The sequence below is a fragment of the Stegodyphus dumicola genome, chromosome 7, assembly GCF_044657685.1.
Source record: "Stegodyphus dumicola isolate Sdum_Otavi_A_Nest chromosome 7, ASM4465768v1".
In the NCBI taxonomy this organism is placed as follows: domain Eukaryota; kingdom Metazoa; phylum Arthropoda; class Arachnida; order Araneae; family Eresidae; genus Stegodyphus; species Stegodyphus dumicola.
Window position 1 is genome coordinate 95421479 of NC_140774.1, and position 20457 is coordinate 95441935.

At 32.2% G+C, this 20457-nt stretch overlaps 1 protein-coding gene across 2 annotated transcripts in view; it reads left to right on the top strand.

Moving 5' to 3' along the window:
- The window catches only part of RpS7 (ribosomal protein S7), a 36111-nt gene extending 16424 nt beyond the window's left edge, over positions 1 to 19687 (top strand). For both annotated transcript variants that reach the window (XM_035373616.2, XM_035373617.2), the window contains exons 4-6: positions 8941 to 9122; positions 14336 to 14486; positions 19559 to 19687. In XM_035373616.2, coding sequence (XP_035229507.1) covers positions 8941 to 9122; positions 14336 to 14486; positions 19559 to 19636 — 411 coding nt within the window. In that variant the 3' untranslated portion in view covers positions 19637 to 19687. The remainder of the gene's footprint in view (positions 1 to 8940; positions 9123 to 14335; positions 14487 to 19558) is intronic.
- The last annotated feature ends 770 nt before the right edge of the window (positions 19688 to 20457 follow it).

Here is a 20457-nt window from a genome sequence, read left to right on the forward strand (position 1 = left end):
ATTTACAATATATTTCTCCCGACTTTTTCTTATTCTTAAAATTTCTCACGATTTTTATAGAACTTGGCTTAATACTTCGTTATAAAAAAAATAAATAAATAAAGTGATTTTGGACATTTGAAAGCAATTGAATTTTCTCTAGATTATATATGAAACAAAACCTTGTGAATCAGATGAGAACTTCTGCTTTTGCTTTGTGAAGGAAAGCAGATGCATATCAAGAAACGTCGTTCTCCAATGGGCATCAAGCTCCACTGCGTGTCATCAGATGAGAACTTCTGCTTTGTGAAGGAAAGCAGATGCATATCAAGAAACGTCGTTCTCCAATGGGCATCGAGCTCCACTGCGTGTCATCTGGTGTATATTAGCCAATGAGCACAAAGCAAGCTTAAGGCTGTTATTTGGATGTTCTTTAGTTATTTCATTGATCTTGTCCTGAGTTGTGTGAGTACACATGCCTTCAGGAAATAGATTTAGAAATTATCGTCTTTTGTTATGTTTGCGAGAAAGGTGAAATACTCATGTAAGTTTCAAAAATCGTACACATTTGACTTTCTTTTCATTACTTCCTCAAGGAAATGTAATAAATTTGCTGTGTGTACCGTCTGTCATTGCGATTTTTCGATTTCTCATGGGGGAAGGGCGGATGTTCTCAAACATGTGCGTACACAAAAACACAAGGACGGCATAATTGTTTTGAAAAAAAAAACGAAAAATTAAATTTTTCTTCGGGAACAAAGGACTAAAAAGTTATTAATGCACTATGTGTGTTCTCTGCTTTTTTACTGGAGCACAACCTGCCACTGAATGCATTGGATCACGCTGCAGCTTCATTTAGAAAAATGTTTCCCGATGGTGAAATCGCTAAGAAGTGCAAGGACCAAAACAGGTGCAATTGTTAAAAAAATGGGTTTGAAAAATAAATCTTCAGTTACTGATTGCATTAAAACAGCTTCATTCTGCCTCTCTACGGATGGAAGCAATGATACCGATTCAAAACTGTATTCAATTGTTGTTTCTTTTTTTAATCTAGAGTCTTCAGAAATTGAGTGCAGTTACTTTCTGTCCCCACTTTAGAAGGACATTCGACAGGCTTTAATATAGCACAACTAATTATGAAAACTTTAAAAGAAAATGCAGTCCCTCTGGATAATTGCTTAGCACTTGGTGCCGATAATGCACCAGTAATGGTAGGCTTGAAGATTGGTGTTGCAGGCATCTTAAGAAAGTAAAATTCAGATTTGCAGATTAAAAGGGATAGCTTCTTTACCAATAAATGTGGATAAACACATTGTTGATATTTATTATTATCTTGAAAGGATTTCGAAAAGGAAGGATAAATTGAAACAGTTCCAACAGCTGCATAATACTGAAATGAGAAAATTTTTGAAACATGTGTACATGCTGGCTGTCTTTAAGAAATGCTTATCTAGAATCCTCGATCAATGGAACCCACTTCTTGCAGTTTTTAAAGAAGTAAATGCTTCGAGAGTTAAGATAAAAGGCTCTATTGAAAGTTATAAAGTACCTAAAGTAAATGGAGATGTAGTTACTGCTTCTATTGTTAAAAATAGGTTTGAGAAAAATAAAGTAATTTCTGCACCATTCACCAATTCAACTGGCTGTTCTCAAAATAATACCGCAAAATATAAGCGTAAAGCTGATAAAAATTTTTCTCAAAATGAAAAAGTTGCTCAACACACGAAACATTTTCCGATTACTGTATGTTTATCTTGTGAAGAACGAATATTTATGTTTTTTTTTCTTCGGACGTTAACAAAGCATTTTGCTTTTTTTTTTTTTTTTTTTTTTTTTTTTACAATTCATTTTGCCATCATTCGATGTTCTTAACACAGTTCTACAAAGCAGAATTCCATTAACTCATGTTTTGCAATCAATGATTTATGATCTGTTTACAGACATTTTTATCAAAGTTTGTAAAACCAGTCTGTGTTTTGCCTTGTAATTCTATATATGATGTGATTTATGGTGAAATAGAAAATCAGAGGAAAGATGAAGATTTGGTAATAGGAGCTGCAACTACAAAAGTAGAACTTTCAGAGGAAGACAAAAATAAGTTTTATCTTTATGTTAGAAGTTACTTAAGTTACTTCTGTCGAGTGTGTGATTACATACTACATAAATTTCCAGTCAACAATGAAATGATTTTGCATGCTAAAGGTGCTGATTTTTCTGCTCTAGAAAATGCATCTTTTTCTGATATAAAATACTTTTTGAACAGATTTCCTGTGTTACTTCATTTAGTCATGAAAGATGATGATATTGATGTTGCCACTGATAATATTGCAGTCGCGATTTTGTAGTTAACGATTAGAAAACTGGATGAGGTTATAAAATCAGCTAGGATTGACACCCAGTGGAGTTTAATTGAAAAACTGAAAGGTGCTGATGGAATTTTAAAATATATTGAACTGTCTAGAATTATGTTGGCCATCTTGACAGTTCCCCATAGTAATGCGGAATGTGAGAGGATTTTCAGTGCTGTTGTGAAAATGAAGACTAAATTTAGATCTAATATTAGTGATCACACACACGTCAGTAAAACTTTAATTAGCTAAAGCAGGCCTACGTGGCAATTGCTATGAACAAAATTATGAAGTTTCTTTCTAAATGAAAGCAAAATCTGCCACTGTTCATAGCATTTGTACGAAAACTGATTAAAGTATGGTTCCCCTTCCCCTTAAACGATGCAAGTACTAAAAATGTTTTTTATGTGTAAGGTATTTTTGTGTTGCTTGCATTTAAGAATTAGTAACTATTTAAAGTTTATTCATTATTAAAAACTACATTTTTATCATTTAAAAAGTTTTTTAACATTGTGAAAAATCTCCTGATTTTTGAGTGAAGATGATGATATTGATGTTGCCACTGATAATATTGCAGTCGCGATTTTGTAGTTAACGATTAGGTTGGCAAGTATGCCAGTTGTACACATTTTATGTGACACAATCTGATTGCCTACAGATATGATGAGTATAACACCCAGAGATGATAAATAATGATATTCTCTGCTAGATAGTATCTGATCTGTGATATAAGATGAAATGAAACTAAGAATCTTTCTTTCAAAATTTGAATTTAATTTTCTTTAATAATTTTAAATTAAAAGTTGTCTTAAAATTTAAGACTATAGGTATAGCTTTCAAACCCTTTTTCTTCCTGAGGTAGTTTTAATTTATATGTACATAATAGGATTAAGAGTAAATGTTGTATATTTTTATGAAAACTTTCTATGGATGTTATATATGCCTCAAATATCAGTATTTTTCTCTTAACCTTTTCTGGCTTGCTACCTTTTAAAGTTGGAATTTCGATAAAAAAATGGTAGGCAGTCCTACAGAGGTATGCATGTAAAATTTTGTAAAGAGAGGTACACTTACCATTTTAATTCTGTGGGTGTGCCCAGAGCAGGATCATTGGATGCATAGGGCTTTGAAAAGAGTGCTGAAGCGAGCATTGCTGGGAAGCACATAATAAAAGATTTTGCCTACGATTAAAAAACACTAGATTCTGAATACTGTAGCAGATTTAGCATTACTCAGGGTAGCTTGCTACTCTAAAGAAAAGGCTCTTGGTAATATAAAAGTGCATGTGTATAAGTGAAAAAAAAAGTAACTTGGGTATATGCATGGTGGTAAGAAAGGAGGGGCCAACTCCACACTAAGAGTGAGGCACTGTCCACATCTGTTTTTCTTTTTTGATGGGGAGGTTTGGTTATTAACTAAGAAATTGTTATTTTATTAGTTAGCTGTTTGGTTTTTCACCAGAGCAGTTCGCTTTTGCTTTTGTTAGTGCTAAATTTCATAGTTTTGAGTTGTAGACATTTATTTAATAATATAATTTATGATTTCTAATTTTAGATGTAATATTAATTTTTCAGATTTTTAATTATTTACCAAATGGATCAGAAAGGGCTGACCGTTTCTCTGAATCACTGAAAGTGCTACACGAATTGCTTAGTGAATCTGATACAGATCCCGGTAGATGTGCAAAACATGCAATATCGGGTTGTGCTTTTGTAAAGGTGGTGTCACTTTCTTTGAAAAGTACCACCGTGGGGAAAAAATAGACGAAAGTGTAAATATAAAATGGAGTGAATAAAATATACCCAAGTTTTTTTTACTTATACGTATGTAATTATCATATTGCCAAAAAGAGCTTTTGGGAGGCTAGAGTAGCAGGTATTCCCGTGGCATATCCTGGGTAATGCTAAATGTGCTGCGGTATTCAGAATCTTGTGTTTTTTAATCATAAGCAAAATCTCTTTTATGTGCATCTCAGGGATGCTTGTTTCAGCACTCTGTCCGAAGCTGTTCTGTCGTGCACACCCACATAATTAAAACAATAAATGCTATCTTCGCAAAACTGTCCGAAGCTGTTCTGTCGTGCACACCAACATAATTAAAACAATAAATGCTATCTTCGCAAAATTTTATCAGTGTACTCCTAGGCCTGATTAGACTGCCTACATTTGGGGGGGGGTCGAAATTCCAACTTTGAAAGCTAATGTGCCAGAAAGGGTTAATTGGGCATCAGTTGTCAAAGTGCTAGGTGTTGTAGCCTGTTAATGTGTCAAATAGCTTTCATTAATGATGTTCCGAATATGGAAGAACAATGAACATTAATCTAGGAATTTTCAATTGCTCAAGCAAATAATCTGATAAGCTGCTTCTGGGTATGAACATCTGCAAATTAACTCATAACATGGGGTACTATTTGCAGATACAATGCAATGCGTCTATCACCTACTGCCATCTAGATTTTCCAACCTCATTGAATTCATGTGGTAATACACTCACTTCCAAAAGTTAAGCACGAAGATGTGAAATGCAAAAAAATCAACAAATGCTGTTTTGATTGACACAACATTCGGCAGGAAAGTAGCATACATGTATATCATATCTATGCATAAAACAAAATCAATAATTATATACATAAATGAAAACAATATTAATTTTTTGTAAGTTTTCAGATAATGACATACTGGAGACTTAACAGAATTACGTATAAAGTCAAAATAAACAGCATAAAATGAATAAAAAGGACATGGTATGTGATCTTTCCTCATCTGTATACAAAGTTTACACCTTGTGGCCATGCTTTCAATCAGGTGGTCAACCACCGCAGAATTAAGCAATCACCATTCTTCTTGTAGAGCAGTTTCCAGCTCAATAAAGTTGGCTGGAGGTGGGAAATGTGAAGGTGCAGCATGGCCGAAAGCGTCCCAAAGGTTTTCAATGGGGGTTACGGTTGGGTGAATATGCTGGCCATGCCATATGCGCAATCCCTTCACTCTCCAGGTAGTCATCGACGATGTCAGCTGTATGGGGACGTGCGTTATCGCCCATTAAAACAAAAGTAGGGCCAACTGCTGCAGCATGCAATCTCACAATGGTTTCTAGGATTTCATCTCAATACTGGACAGCCGTCAAAGAACCTCGTTTAAAGATAGCAGATCGGTGCAGTATCCTAATGAAATCCCTGCTCGCACCATATGCTTCCTCCTCGGAATGCGTGATGTTCAGTATTCCTTTGGGACTAATTGCATGTTCGTTGTTAACGCCATATCCTTATATGCTTGTCATCTGGCTCCAGAGCAAATCTTGATTCGTCAGTAAACATGACATTGCCCCAGTCAGACACATTCCAATTGACATGTTCTCGGCACCACTGTAATCATGCCCCTCTTGATTGGGCGGATAAAGGAACACAAACTCGGGTTACCCGGGCGTACAGTAGCTGAAGATATCGCCTTACCAATGAACGCTCTAACCATAGATGTCGCACATGGAGGTCACTCTGCTATTCTGCTTGCCTGCAATAGCAATATATCAATCTTCTGCGGGGGTTCTAACCCTTGGGCAACCGGCTACAGGCCTTTGGACAATTGTCTGTGTGATTTGGAATTGTTTCCATAAACGTGAAATTACAGAATGATGAACGCCGACTGTGACATCCTGCTTCAATTGGCGCCTCAGAATGCCAGCACTCGGAATCTTCCATTCACCTTTTGGAAGTCATAGAAATACGTATGTCTTGAAAACAAATTGTACGAAAGTTTTAAACACCTTGTATCAGCATTTGCAATCAACTTTTCTAACCCTTCATAAACCTGGCTTCTTATAAGACTGTCTTTTTTGCACATTTCTTGACATGAAAGCGTGATTGGCTGTTACCTAATATATGTGCATACTTCCATCTACCTCTGCAGCGAATTGCATCCTCTTCAATTCTGTTTGGCTTCCGAAAATTAGCATTTTCCTCTCCGTGCTTAAGTTGCATGAAAATGGGCAAGTGTTGTCAGTGTTTAATGGGAAATCAGCAGTTTTATTCATCTATGAAGTCTGAAATTAATAATATAATTTTTTTTGTAGCTGTCTACTTTAATATTTGTTCTGACTAGTAAAAAAGTCACTCTTTTTATGGAGCTTTACATATCATTAGAATTACTGCCATGTAGTTAGATTTAACACTATTTACATGTGGTGCTCTGTTACAAGTTGTCAATTAATGTTATGAACGAATAAGCATTTTCATTTTTGGTTTTAAAATGTTGTATTGCCATTTATTTTGTCATCTATTTTTTGGATAGTTTATTATAATATATAAAAGGAAATAAGATATATTGGTTGTGTTTGATTATTTAACTTCAACAAAGATTATATCAGGCAGAAGATGTATATCTTTCGAGAGGATTTTCTTTTTTAAAGAGAATTTTAATCTAATTTTTGTACTGTTAGTTGATAAATATATCTTTAAGAATGTTTCTTAATTTTTTATGGATCCTTCAATGGCTGAAATCTGGTAGCTTGCTTAGGTTCAAATCCCAGCAAACTGATTGGATTTGTGGGCATTTTCATGGTTTTTGCAATGTATAATGTGGATATGAACCAGCTTCCCTTATAAAGGCATCCTTTGCCTTATACAGCTAGCTGTCGTGGCCTTTAACGTAATCCAGTAAACAAACCAAATCCCATGTAACAGGCTGATTACATATGGAATTTTCCACCATGAACATAAATAAAAGCAATATTTTAAGGTTTCCACAAATACATCCATCTCCTTGAATAGCGTTCTTGTGCTTTCCCGTAATCACGTGCTAATTCTTATACATTCGAATATACTATATTACAGAGAAGACTACTAAAGGGAAAAAAAAAAAAAGTGATCAACTTTTCTGAATTCCCATTATTTCTGGCACAATATAAGTTTCAGTAAGTTGAAATTGGCCAAGATGTTATACTAAGTAACTGATGTTTCAATTCAACTTAGGAATTTATTACCCTTAGAGATATCATAAGATAAAAAAATGTCTAAAGATAACTCGGTTTTATTTCATTTACAATGAATTGAAATCACAAAAACTTTTATGTAGGCAACTGTCTCTTGTTCATCTCCTGAAAAATGAGACAAAATTGTCTACATAATAGAGGAACTTCCAACTAAGTTAATGATGCTTAATGGTTTTATATATTTCAATAGATTGGCCAAAATAACATCTTATTATAACGTAAGGCTAAAATATAAAACAAACCTAAACCATAAAAGTAGTTTTATCTTCTTTGTAAAAGGGCTTTTAAAGCATTAAATCTGGTAATCTTATAGAATGTGCAAAATCGCTGAAGTTTTAATTATTGTATAATACGCATATGCAGCAAATGTTACTAGCCAGATAAAAAAATTTTGGTTCGTTTTAAAAACGGAAAACTTGCTGCTTATTTGATTGTAACAAAGCAGGCTACGTCTAGTTGCCTCAAAATAGGGATGTCTTTGTAGAGGGAAAAGCAGCAAGATAACCGAGTACTGGTGGTTCGACTAGGGTTAAAATCCAGGTGAACATAAGAGGTTTTGTGGCTTTGAGTTTACCATGAATGTGAGCACATTTCCTGTAGGAATTCTCCCATGATGCCATCTTTTCCCATAGATAGACAGTCGAGTTAGTCTTGAGTAATTCATGTAACCTTAACCTTCATCGAGGGCTTCTGGACAGAAAGCGATTCATAGTCACTTTACATATGGGGGGGGAGCCAATGAAGTCTGTTTATTGCTTGTATTGAAATCTAGATCAAACTACCTTTTATCTAATGAAATAATCGATACTCTTATCTGTATATCAGCTAGCTGTTACATTGTAATTAAATACAATATTTATTGGCATGAAGGAAGAACCTTAAACATTAGTTGGATTATTTGATTAAGGCAAAGTACACTAGGGGTTTTTGCTAAAGAGTGATGGTTTTGTAAAAGACTCGGAAGAACTGGCTCATGTTCACCTTTTTCGTGCAAAAATGACCATACAGCCAGCTCATTCTCTGAGACTAGGATCTTCTAAATGTAGTTTTTCTTTTTTAAAGGATTGATTAAAACCTATTCCGTCTGCATCTGAATATTCAAATCGGTATCTGCGAAATTTTCCTTTGTAAATCTCTCGGCAACTTGTTAATTTACTCCTGACTGTGACCTTTCAAACGAAGTGCTGTAAGAATTAAATAGTGTCAAGAAAAAAAGTTTAACTGTGCTCTAATGTTTGAGAAAGACACCTGCTACTTGATTTTCAAGTATTTTGGCAAAAGAATAAACCTGCAGTTTATTTCTTTCCAAAATGTAGCCAAACTGCCTGGAAACAATATGTGGCCATCTGGCTATGCTGAACAGTGGTGGTGGACCACCCAGAGAGCTAAAGATAGGTGATTACTCTTAAGTGGAGTGCTCTCTTTATAAAGTTAGGTTGAAAACTTTTAGCTCTTCTGGTGCTAATCTAAAACACTTTTATTATCTTTCTTTTTTTTTTTTATCCTATAATGCCATTCATTGTCTAATTAAAACATTTTATTTAGTTCTGGCAGATGTGCTTTTTAGTTTTTTTGCAACAAGCAATTACCACAAGAATAATGCTTTTGTCTTTGAAATTTCTTTTAGGCTCTTGTCATCTCTGTACCAGTTCAACAGTTAAAAGCTTTTCAGAAGATTCAAGCAAGGCTCGTACGGGAACTTGAGAAAAAATTCAGTGGGAAACATGTAGTTTTCATTGCTAGGAGAACTATATTACCAAAACCAACACGAAAAATGAAGGTTAAAAATAAGCAGAAAAGGCCGAGGAGGTATGGTTAATGATATTCTTATGTATGAAACTTAAACATTGAGCACTTTTTGTATATCTACAAATCAGTGTTGATTAATACTTCATCTCATGTTTTCAATGTAGTATAGTCCATTGAGTTTTTTGTGTAATCATCGTAATGAAACAGTCAAGTGTTGATTGTACTATCATTTTCTTTTTTCACAAAAAGTATCAGCTAAGTGGTAGAAGATTCATTATACTGAGATAAATTAAGAGTTGGAAAAAAAGGAGGCAAGAAGAAATATGTTTCTTCCACTAAAATTAATTAATAATAAAAAAAGGATTATTCATTAAAAGGTAAAGATTTAAGCTAATGAAACTGAAAAGGAATTGATTATGAACTCTGAAATAGTTTTGATAGTAAGAGTTCCTTCAGAGTTTTTCTTGAAAAAATTATCCAGTCATGCTTTGAATTTTTACATATACATATACTGTATTAGCTTGCATTATTTTAACTTATAAAAGTTGAGAGGGGGAAATTATGCAGTTTATATCATTTCTGGGTGAGTCCTAAAATAAAAAGCATAATATATTTAAAAGTACATATGAATAGTAATGTACTACATTTTGCATTCTAAAAATGTGAGTTGTAAAAGTTTCAGTAGCATTCTTTTTTTTACTCATGTAATTTTCCCATCTGTGTTTACATTTTATATTGCCGGTAATATGCAAGTAAATATGGTACTGTTACATTATTCAGACCAAATTCAGAAATGCAGGTATATATATATGTGTACACCTACATACATTTCTGAATGTTCTGATAACCGGATCGTACACAGGGTTCTTACTGTCCTTAAAAGTCCTTAGGTTATGGGAATCGATTTTTGGTCCTAACTGACTTATATACCTTTTGAAGGGGTGAATGGGTTCATAGGTTATAATTTGTTCCTATTTCTAATATATAAAGGGTATCCTAATACTTAAGTTTCGGAGCAAGGAGTTTTGATGATGTGAATTCTTTTATTTAAACAGTTCTAAATTTGGTAATTTTTTAGATCAGTTTCTATAGAAAATTTTTAAATTCCCAGATCTGGAAATTTTTCAACAATTTTTTTAAAACATTGTAACATTGATAAATTTCATTAAAGTAATGGTATATATTGAAATTATATTTAAAAAATAACATTAAAATAAAACCTGCCATATAAAGTTCTATTTTGGCAATTTATTTTGAATATGAAAAATAAACAAGGCATAATGCTATAAAGTACAATTTACCAAACAGATCTTGTCAAAAGCAAAATTAGCTATGCAATTAATTTAAAATGTCTCCTTAATTTTTTTTCATGGCAAGTTTTTTCCCCATGTAGTTGTTTCAGAATATTCAGAATTCTCACAATATGGATTAGTTTTCTCTATAAAATTAGACGTTAGAGCTTAAAATGCGTATACGCATTTTAAGTGTATACGCGTTTTTACACTTTTACCCTTTTTTCCTCCAAAAATATTTCTGGGCTTTTTGCCATTACAGAATTGGTAGGGATGATTTTTCTTTAGGATTTTAGACATTACAGCTTGGAAAGTTTAGGAGGATTTGAGGGCAAAATTTATAGACCCTCAATTCTAGAAGATTAAAAAAATATGTGACAAAATGAAAAATGTCTCCATGGTATTAACATGCAGTGGATGTGTTTTACAGAGAATTTGCAATGAATTTTTTTATTGGAGAATTTCTGTAAGAACAATCAAAATATAATATACTTCTGATACTAGAATCTTTTTCTTAACATTTTTGTCTTCTCTTTTATTTTCTCTACTTTTCACTAGACACAGGCCTGGAAAATATCAAAAATGCTTCAATCTTATCACATGGACAGGTGTGGGATAAAAATGAAAGGAATTTTTTATTAATGAAGAAAACTTACAATTTAAAAGATTCACCTAATATGCTTTAATGCATAGAGCTAAGCATTTTCCAACCTGATGCAATCTCTGTGGATCCTAAATTCTGCTGCATAATGCCTTTCTAGATTTTGTTGCTCAGTGTGTCACTAAATTCTAAAGATTCTGTAACTGGCCCTTACAATATATATTTCATATTTTCTGAATGTTCATATTACTAAAGAAATAAAATTAGCAGCTTTTCTATACATTCTGAATGCATTTTTTAGAATAACAGAAATCCTTATTTAAATCCAAAAATTCTGAAAGGAATCATGTTGAAGAAAGAAGCTGAATAGACAAAGAAAATTATTCTTCAAAGATATGTACAGTTATTATTATGTAAATTACCCTGTTTGTGATTTCAATCTTTACTATAATTTCCCATTTCTGTTTCCTCATGATAGTTATTGAGCCAGCTTAAATTAAAATTAAATTGCATAGTTTACCACCAAGTCCACGTGCATCATAATGATATCTTTTTATACACGATGAATGACTACTAGTCCATATTTTTAGTTTGAATTTGACTGTTCCTGTTTAATTATATCACCATGAGCTGTAATTGATTTCATTAGCATCAGGATGGGCATCCCATATATGCATTCCCTAAGAACGTCTCTTACAGCCGGGTGTCCCATCTACGCATCACTAGAGATTGCATTCAGAGGAGGGGGGATGCGTATACGCATTTTAAGCTCTGACGTTTTGATAAAGGCTACTAGATGGCATTCTATGTCCATTAATTTTGAAATGAACAGTTTTAGGTTTCTGACCTTGTGTTTGATATATTCTGACTTTGTTATTTTACTCATCAGCTGTTGCTAGGGTGGGGGGAAGCATAAACAGAGGTGGGCTCTTTAAATAGCCGCGTGCTAATATAAATATTCGTATGTCTGATTTATATCCAATTCCTTTTTTTATTCTATTTTTCCTTTACTATGTACGGTCTTTTAGGGTTTATATGTTAAGTTCTGTTACATTTTGCATTGCCTTCGGACATATTTCCGTTTCTTTTCTTTTTATTTCGGAAAGCCTCACCTCCAGTCTACTATTATGGTGGGAATGTGCTATTTATCAGAGGAACAATACCCTCGTTTGGTTAATGAACCATTTACTAACCAGATGAGAGTGGATGATTCTTTTTCTAAAGAGTTAGAAAGTGATGCTTCGAGATTTACCACACTCAATCTTCATTTTAAATTTTGTTACTTCTTACTGTAAATAGTCTTTATTGTGTTGTTTTATTAATTTTAAACTTTATTGATTAATTTTATCAATTAAAACTTTGGAATAATTTGAATAGCGCTTCCAAAAATTATTTTAAGAGATAAAAAAATTTTAATTATATTTTCGTGTAAAATAAAGAAAAAACGTTATTAAGTGCTAATTTTAATGTATGTAAGAGCTCAAGTAATAATGTCAAATGATACCAAAAATTACACTGCTAGAAGTAAAACATTATTTTCCTCTTTTTTTTTTTTTTTTTTTCCCCTCTCTTTTTATTTATTGGGCTTAGCGATGCAAAACCTCCGTCCTGTACGGTGACTGCCTTCGATTCCCTTCCGTTCCGCATGAGCATCTTAAACAAAAGTGTGCCGTTGTGAAAAGGTTAAATAAGAGGCTTATTTAAACCTTTGTCTGACATTGTAGTTACGTGCAGACATAATTTGCTTTCACCCAAAAACTAGTGAAAACACTAGGTTTGCGTATTGAGACAAATTTCTGATTGTTAGAAAAGATACATAAAGATAATTACATGTATTTTTAACTGGGAAATTTTATTAGATTGTGATTTTAGTAGGGCTTTTTTAACAAATATTGTTAAAAATTATATTTTAATAGTGGCTATGTAAATCTATAATGACTAAGGCTATCAAACTACCTAATTTAATTATTTATAACTAACAGCTTACCCAGCATATTAAAGCGAGTTATTGGATTTCATTAATCCTTACTGTGGCCACAAGATAAAACACAAAAATGTAAGAATTCATGTAAAACATATTCTTTGCAACTAGTGAGACTTAAAATAATACAAACAACTTATAACCTCAGTGGTTTTGTGGCTTATTGGAACCTTAAAGTATATTAACTGGTTTACAACCTTTAATAATAATGCATCCTACTTGCGGTCCTATTTTATTTTTAGGATGGTATTACAAAATGTGAAGTTCAGGCATATATAATAATTTTAATTGAATTTATTCAGTTTGCATTTGCTCATAGGACCTTAATTTTTTTCTTTAATGGTGCTTAAAAGTACTTAATTTCCACGTGCAGAAATGTGTATATTAGCAATTAATTACTTCCTTTATTCAAAAACATCCGTCAAACATTACCGTTCAAACATTAATTATTAGATACTTGCTTTATTCAGAAACATAACCATCAAACATTACAATTCAAAACATTACCGTTCTGAAGAAACTGTTGTTGTCAATCGGGAAAATACATTTTAAATAAAGTTAATGCGTTGTGTTTACATGTGTGAACCCTGGTGTGGTAAATACAGTATGTAGATTTTAAGACTGCCAATAGTAGTGCAGAGTGTGGAAGAAATTTAGTGTCAGTGACACATTGGGAAATCTAAGCAAACTGGCCTATGTCGGTTTTTTAAGCAAAGTTACAATGCTTCTTTTTAAAGAACACAAAATCTCCCAACACCTCTTAGCATTTTTTGTGAAAACTGGTTGAAGAATATTTTTAAAAAGTATTTTTACTTGCATTTTTGCACTGTGTAACTGTATTTTCAGATATTAAATACTATGTAAAGTTTGTTCATTATTTCAAAAAATTTAGTTGCTGAGAAAATTCCCAATTAGTAATTTTGCTGTTTAGCATACCTTGCATCTGCTTTGTATGTCGCCATTAACAGTAAAATAAATTATGATTGATTGCAGATATGATGTATAACATCCAGAGATGATAAATCCTGATATATTCTCTGCTAGATAGTATCTGATCTGTGAAGTGTTAGGGAAATAATATAAAAATGCATCTTTTGTGAGACACATCTCGCACAATTCTTTTATATGTGGCTTATTGCAATTATAGTGACAGTATCTACTTTACCTTTATCACTGTGTGACTAGAATTAAATAACTTGATGATAGCAGGTATGCTGTATATAACACTCAGAAATATGTGTCATTGTCTGCTAGATAGTTTCTGATCTGTGAAGCAGTAGAGATAAGTAATGAAAATGTATAAGAACTAGAGAATTATTTTGTGTATATTTTTAATGTTGGCAGTATAAAGAATAGGTATTCTAAATATTTTAATATGTAAAATGTTTAACTTTTGCAGTCGTACTTTAACAGCTGTCCATGATGCTATTCTTGAAGATTTAGTATTCCCAGCAGAAATAGTTGGTAAGAGAACAAGAGTTCGATTAGATGGCACCCGGCTTATGAAAGTACATCTAGATAAGACTCAACAAACTAATATAGAGCATAAAGTATGATTCATTTAATATTTTATTTAGATTTAAATATTTGAATCGATGAGATTAAAGTTTTTATATTGATAATTATTACATTTAAATACATGTTAGAAATAAATATTTGGCCTAGATGATGACCTTACAATCCAACGCCTATGTTCATTGAACAGTTGAGGAGAAATTGTAACTGAAAAGGCCAATAAAATGTTGTATATGTGTGCTTAATATGAATTTGTCAATTTTTTATTGTAGTGTTCACTTTATTTTATTAAAATGTTTGCCTTGGTATCTTTATTGGCAGATAAGAAAGAAGTTAATAATAGTAAACAATTCATTGAATGACAATGCTGTTCCATAAGGTGCCTTAAATAATAATTAGAGTTGAAAATTATGGCCATTTAGAGATAGAGAACAAACAGTACAAAAATAGATATATGTTATACCTATTAATATTGTTTTTATTATTGCAATATTGTGGCATGCACAATGGTTACCCCACATAGTTGCCAAGATTCTAGGGTGAAAAATGTTCACCAAATTTTAGCTTGTGCCGCTGTGGAATAAAGAATAAGCTAGAGCAACCTTTTTTACATTGTAAGAGTCAGAAAATGTAAAAAACATGCAGTGCCCTTGCCAAGATTCCAAATGTCATACCTCCTGACTGCTGGTGTGATGATCTTTCGGTTATACCATGAAGGCATGTGAGTAGGAGAGAAAAAGTATCTTGGAAATAAAAAAAAAAAAGTATGAATTACTAAATTTGTTCAAAAATAGTATGCACATTAATTTTATTTTTACCGTGTTAAACAGAATTTTGATTAATTGAAACTTTCCTTTCTTATCAAGATTTTTCTCTGTATAAAAGTGTGAGAAAATTACAACATTAAATTAGCGGTAGCATACAAAAGTTAATATATATATATATATATTACGTCAGAATCTATACTATTGAAATCTGTGCCATTATCTCATCTGGAGTGGAGTGGTGGGGAGAGAGGTTCCCCTGGCTTCCAAAAATTTGTTTAAAGCTATTTCAACCATTCTCATCTATGTGTGACCTTTAATTGGCTGAGATATTTATTACAAACTTCAAAAACGCCCATTTTTTAGTTTATTTTTCCCGAGTGGCGCACTAGTCGGGCATATTAAGGATAAAAATCAGCTTTATTTAGAAGTGTTACCGATCGATTTTAGTTCATAGCATATTTTAATAAAAAAATTTATTTTACAAAATATGGCTCAAAAATAGCATTGCCAAGTGTTAAATATTATTATGTAAGGTCATATTCTGATGTTGAAAAAGCATGCAGTTGCATGTGACAGCATTGTATGTCAACCTTTTTTTTTTTTTTTTTTTCGTCAGCCATTTTAAATAACTAGCTGTTGGTAACTTTTTTGTTTCAGATTATATAATTCTTTTACTGATATTAAGAAAAAGCTATTACATTATGTTAAATTTAAATCATGACGTCGTATGTGATCTGAAATGCTTTTGTTCCTTGGTTTGGCTACAAAAGAATTATTTCTTTTTTGAAAAAATGAACTGATTTCATACTGAGCTGTTTTTATGCATTTAGTGTTCATGTGAAAATTTTGCTTTGGGCACAGCTAGTAACTTTGTGTACAGTACATTAAATAAATACATTTTAGTTTTCCAGTGCATTTTAATAATTTTATTAACAAATATTTAACCCTTCGACTATGAATTCTTAAAAACAATTTAGCCCGTTTTCTATCCAAGGGGGAGAAATATGTCATAAATAACGTAAATTTAGCTTAGGGGTTGTTTTTGACAAATGGTTTTCAAGCCAGAAGCTAAGGCACGTATGTCCCAGCCGTAAGTAACCCATTCTTGACAGGCATCTCTTACTGAAGCGTTGTCTTGGGGACGGGCAATTTGCGCTGCTAGGCCTAACTTTGTAAAACAATTCGTATAAATTAAATTTTTCATCCAATATACATTATGAGAAAAATATTCAGATAGTTGTCAGAATTAATATTAATGCTTTATTAATATAATTTTCCCCTTATCCCACAAATAAATATAAAAGGAAAAATATCCAAACAATCGCAGATTTTATTTAACACAATGCACTATTAAAATTAAAAAATATTAAAACTGTCTTTCATAAAAATTCAACGAGCAAAAAAGTAAGCAATATTTCAAAATGAGACAGTATATGATATTCTTTGAAACATGGGTGTACGCTAAGTCCAACGTCGCATATGTCACAGGATTATAATATCTGCTGCTATTTTACTCGCCAAATTTGACTTATTTAGCATATGTATATGTTCTACGGTCAGATAGTGCTTTCATTTTGCCATTAAAAAAACTTTTGCTAAAGGATACAAAATATTCGTCTCAGTGCCAGGAAGCTCAGAGTAATAAAAAGTCTCTAATGATAGAACATCTATTCCACTATAACGGGATAAAAAAAATAAAAGAAAAATTAATAAATTAAATTATAAGTATTTCAAAACCATCAAGAACATGTTCATTTGTTTATATAAAATAATGAGGCAGTAAGAGCTATTACATTACTCAACACTAATGAATTAGCATTTGTATATAATCTATGTTTAGATACTGCTTTTGTTTGCCATTAAAAAAATACGTTTCTGGCTAAAATATTCATTTCAAAGCCGGAAAAATGTAAGAGTTGTAAAAAAGAATCTAATGATAGAACGTCTGTTCCACTATATTGCAAAAATAAAAATAAAAAGTACCTCAATGCAGCGAGAATACCTGCATTTGTTTATATCAAATGACTCGGTTAAAGATGCATTACATTGCTCAACCCCCACCCACGAATCTGAATCTCCCTCTCATTCGGAAACAAAATACCAAAAATAAAAAACATTGGGTAGGAATGAAAATAAAATACTTGTTAGGAAAGTGGGATCTACAGAGGAGGAGGGACATGTAAAGCCAAAACTGAACCAATACTATTATAAAATTTCAACCTGCAATCAGAAGAATTACCATGAAGGTGTAATAAACTAAATTTCATTTATAATCCTATACTAATTAGAACACTTATTGCAGAATTGGTACATATTCTGTTAGATTAGTAGCTGATATTAAACCTGAAGTCCCCCGTCTTTTATTCCAATCATTTGAAATTTGTAACAGACCTATTTAAGTGTAATTGAACTATTTTATTCATGCCATGAACTCATGAACTGTAACCGAACTATTTTATTTAAACGCCATCTCGTGGCGATATGGAAAAACGTCAGTCGAACTCCAGTCGCCATGATGTTAGTTTACTATGTCTCTGTTATTTAACTGTTTGATGTTTCATTTTAATGTATATTTCTTTTGTTTGTAACCGTTCCTGTGTGCTCTGTTAATAAATCCTTTTAAAGCTAGCCGGCATTAGTGTCTGTTGAGGAACGGCTACAAATTGCAAATTCAACTTTAGAAGTATGAACATGCTTGTAGCATGAGCATTTTTCTCTTTTGGGAGGGTTGTTATATTCAGAACTGTCAGTTTTTATTATTATTTATTTGCCTTATTTAATGTAAACCATATTTCTGTGAGGAGAAAGTTATGTATTATATATATATACTTAAAAACTTCTCAAATTCGTATGACTTAAGTAATTTGTGTACTAATGAATTCTTTTGTCATTTTATCATACAGTCAAAAGTCGTTAATCCGGACTCGTCGGGACTTCGGCGATTCCGGATTATAGATCATCAGTTTAAATCTGGTAAGATGGCATGCAGAAATTACAAAATTAAAAATATGAAACCGTAATTTATGAAATAAAGAACAATTATGATCTAAAGATTATCAAAATTTACAAAAAGAAAAAGCTTAATATTTATTTGTTTACTTTATTAAACATTTCTTTCAATGTAAGTTGTTTAAGTTGCTTCGTTTCATGTGATAATACTTTCTCTTTAATTCTATAAACAGACATAATTTCTTCTTCAGTTACAAAGTTCCGCTGTTCAAGTCCTATAATTGCTGAGTTGAGAATACCAACTAATTTGTCAATCGAAATTTTTTCGTTTTCAATAACCTCTGTGTCACTTTCTTCACTATCGGAAGCGAATTATAATGATGGGGAATTTGATTTAAATCATATGAAAGACGGAGTACATCGAGATGAAATACTACATTTAGTAAGGAATTATAAGCCAAATAAAATAAAAACATCTGCCCTGAAGATGAGGATAGTGCTGACAGATCAACTTCCAATTCATTGCGCGCCGCGTCGTTCCCCCCCCTCTCCCGCCGCAGAGCAGCGTGAAATTGATAAACAGATTTCGGAATGGTTAGAAAAACGAAGGATATGCTTTTATCCATTTTTTGCAGCAATTCCACTTTTTGTTTAATGGACTTCGAAACATACTTTCGCTTTGTAGATCCTTTACATATTAGTAAATATATATCGGAAATTATATTTGACATAATCGAAAGTTCAAGCTTACTTTTATAAAATTGGTGTAACAGTCTGCAAAAAATAATAAGCCGGATCCAATTCGAAGATTAAGGAACAACGCAATCTGCAACATTAACTGAATTAGATAATTTTAGCTTATCTTATACCGTCCGTTGTACATTAAACGCGCATGCGTGAATGTATTATGCGCACACGCATATTCGCAGCCGTAAAGGTCTTACGCACGTGCGTCAATGCGACGCACGCGCAGAATGTTTGTAGCTTTGAGGTCCGGATTAACGACTTTTGACTGTATAAATCAGCATTTTTTTACGGTGTAGATGAACTTATCAAAATTTACTTTCAAGATTGGAAAGAGATGCTGCTCTGTAAAAATTAAAATGAGCTGTTTTCATTTCTAATATAGTTAGCTAGTTAAATATAGATACTAGCGTTAGTTAAAATCATATGTGAGAATATTTAGCATACTAAATGATGTTATTTTGTGTATTGATAAAACTGATATCTTATTCCATTGGAAGTTTCTTAAACAAGTTAAATTGTGTGTGTGTTATCATTTCATTCAAGTTATGAAACTTTGTCTGATTTATTATAATTTTATTAAGTATACTGAATGTATAAATGATAGTGGAAATATAATTCTAATATCCTCATTATTCTTTTTGCAGACCGACACATTTGCTGCAGTTTACAAGAAACTTACTGGCAAGGAAGTCACATTTGAATTTCCAGAACCTTTGTTTTAATCAAGAAGTGTGACTTGAAAATAAAAAAAAAATAAAAAGTTTAAAAAAAAACAGGCGTCTTCAGTTTTTGTAATTATTCAAGCTTTATGAATTTACAGGTTCTGTTTAAACATTATGCATTTAAGAAGTCAGGAATGACTAACTAATTTCCTGGTACAGGGAAGTAATGAGTAGTGTCCATGACTGGATGTCAATCTGAAATAACTGAATAATAAGTCAAAATAACTGTAACTCACTAAGAAACGTATAAGTAAAGGAATTGTCTTCATTTTAAATACTCAAGTACATTATAACACAAAGTCATCTCTGAAATAGTGCAATTGTAGATTGCTGTGTACTGAGCCAGTTAAAATTGATTGTATTAGTCCAATGGTTTCCCATGTGTGGTCATTTGACAATTCTTAATGGAGACGTAATAGCACGCCAAATAAATACTAATACAGAAGTCAAACAACAAAAATTGGCGTTAATTTTCAAAATTTTCACAGGACTAGTTTCGATGGTTTTACCGAACCACCATCCTCAGCTGCAAACCATTTGCAGTTTTGCAGCTGAGGATGGTGGTTCGGTAAAACCATCGAAACTAGTCCTGTGAAAATTAACACTGATTTTTGTTGTTTGACTTCTGTATTAGAATTCTTATTGGGTTTTGAATCTGTTTCTTATAAATATGCAATTCTTGTATTTTAATAAAATAAATAAGTCGTGATTTGTAAAATTACACCAACTGAATCTTTAAATTCTTTCAGTAAAGTTATATTAAAATTACTATTTATATGGACATTGATTTGATAAATGGTGTGTACAGTTTTTTTAATTGG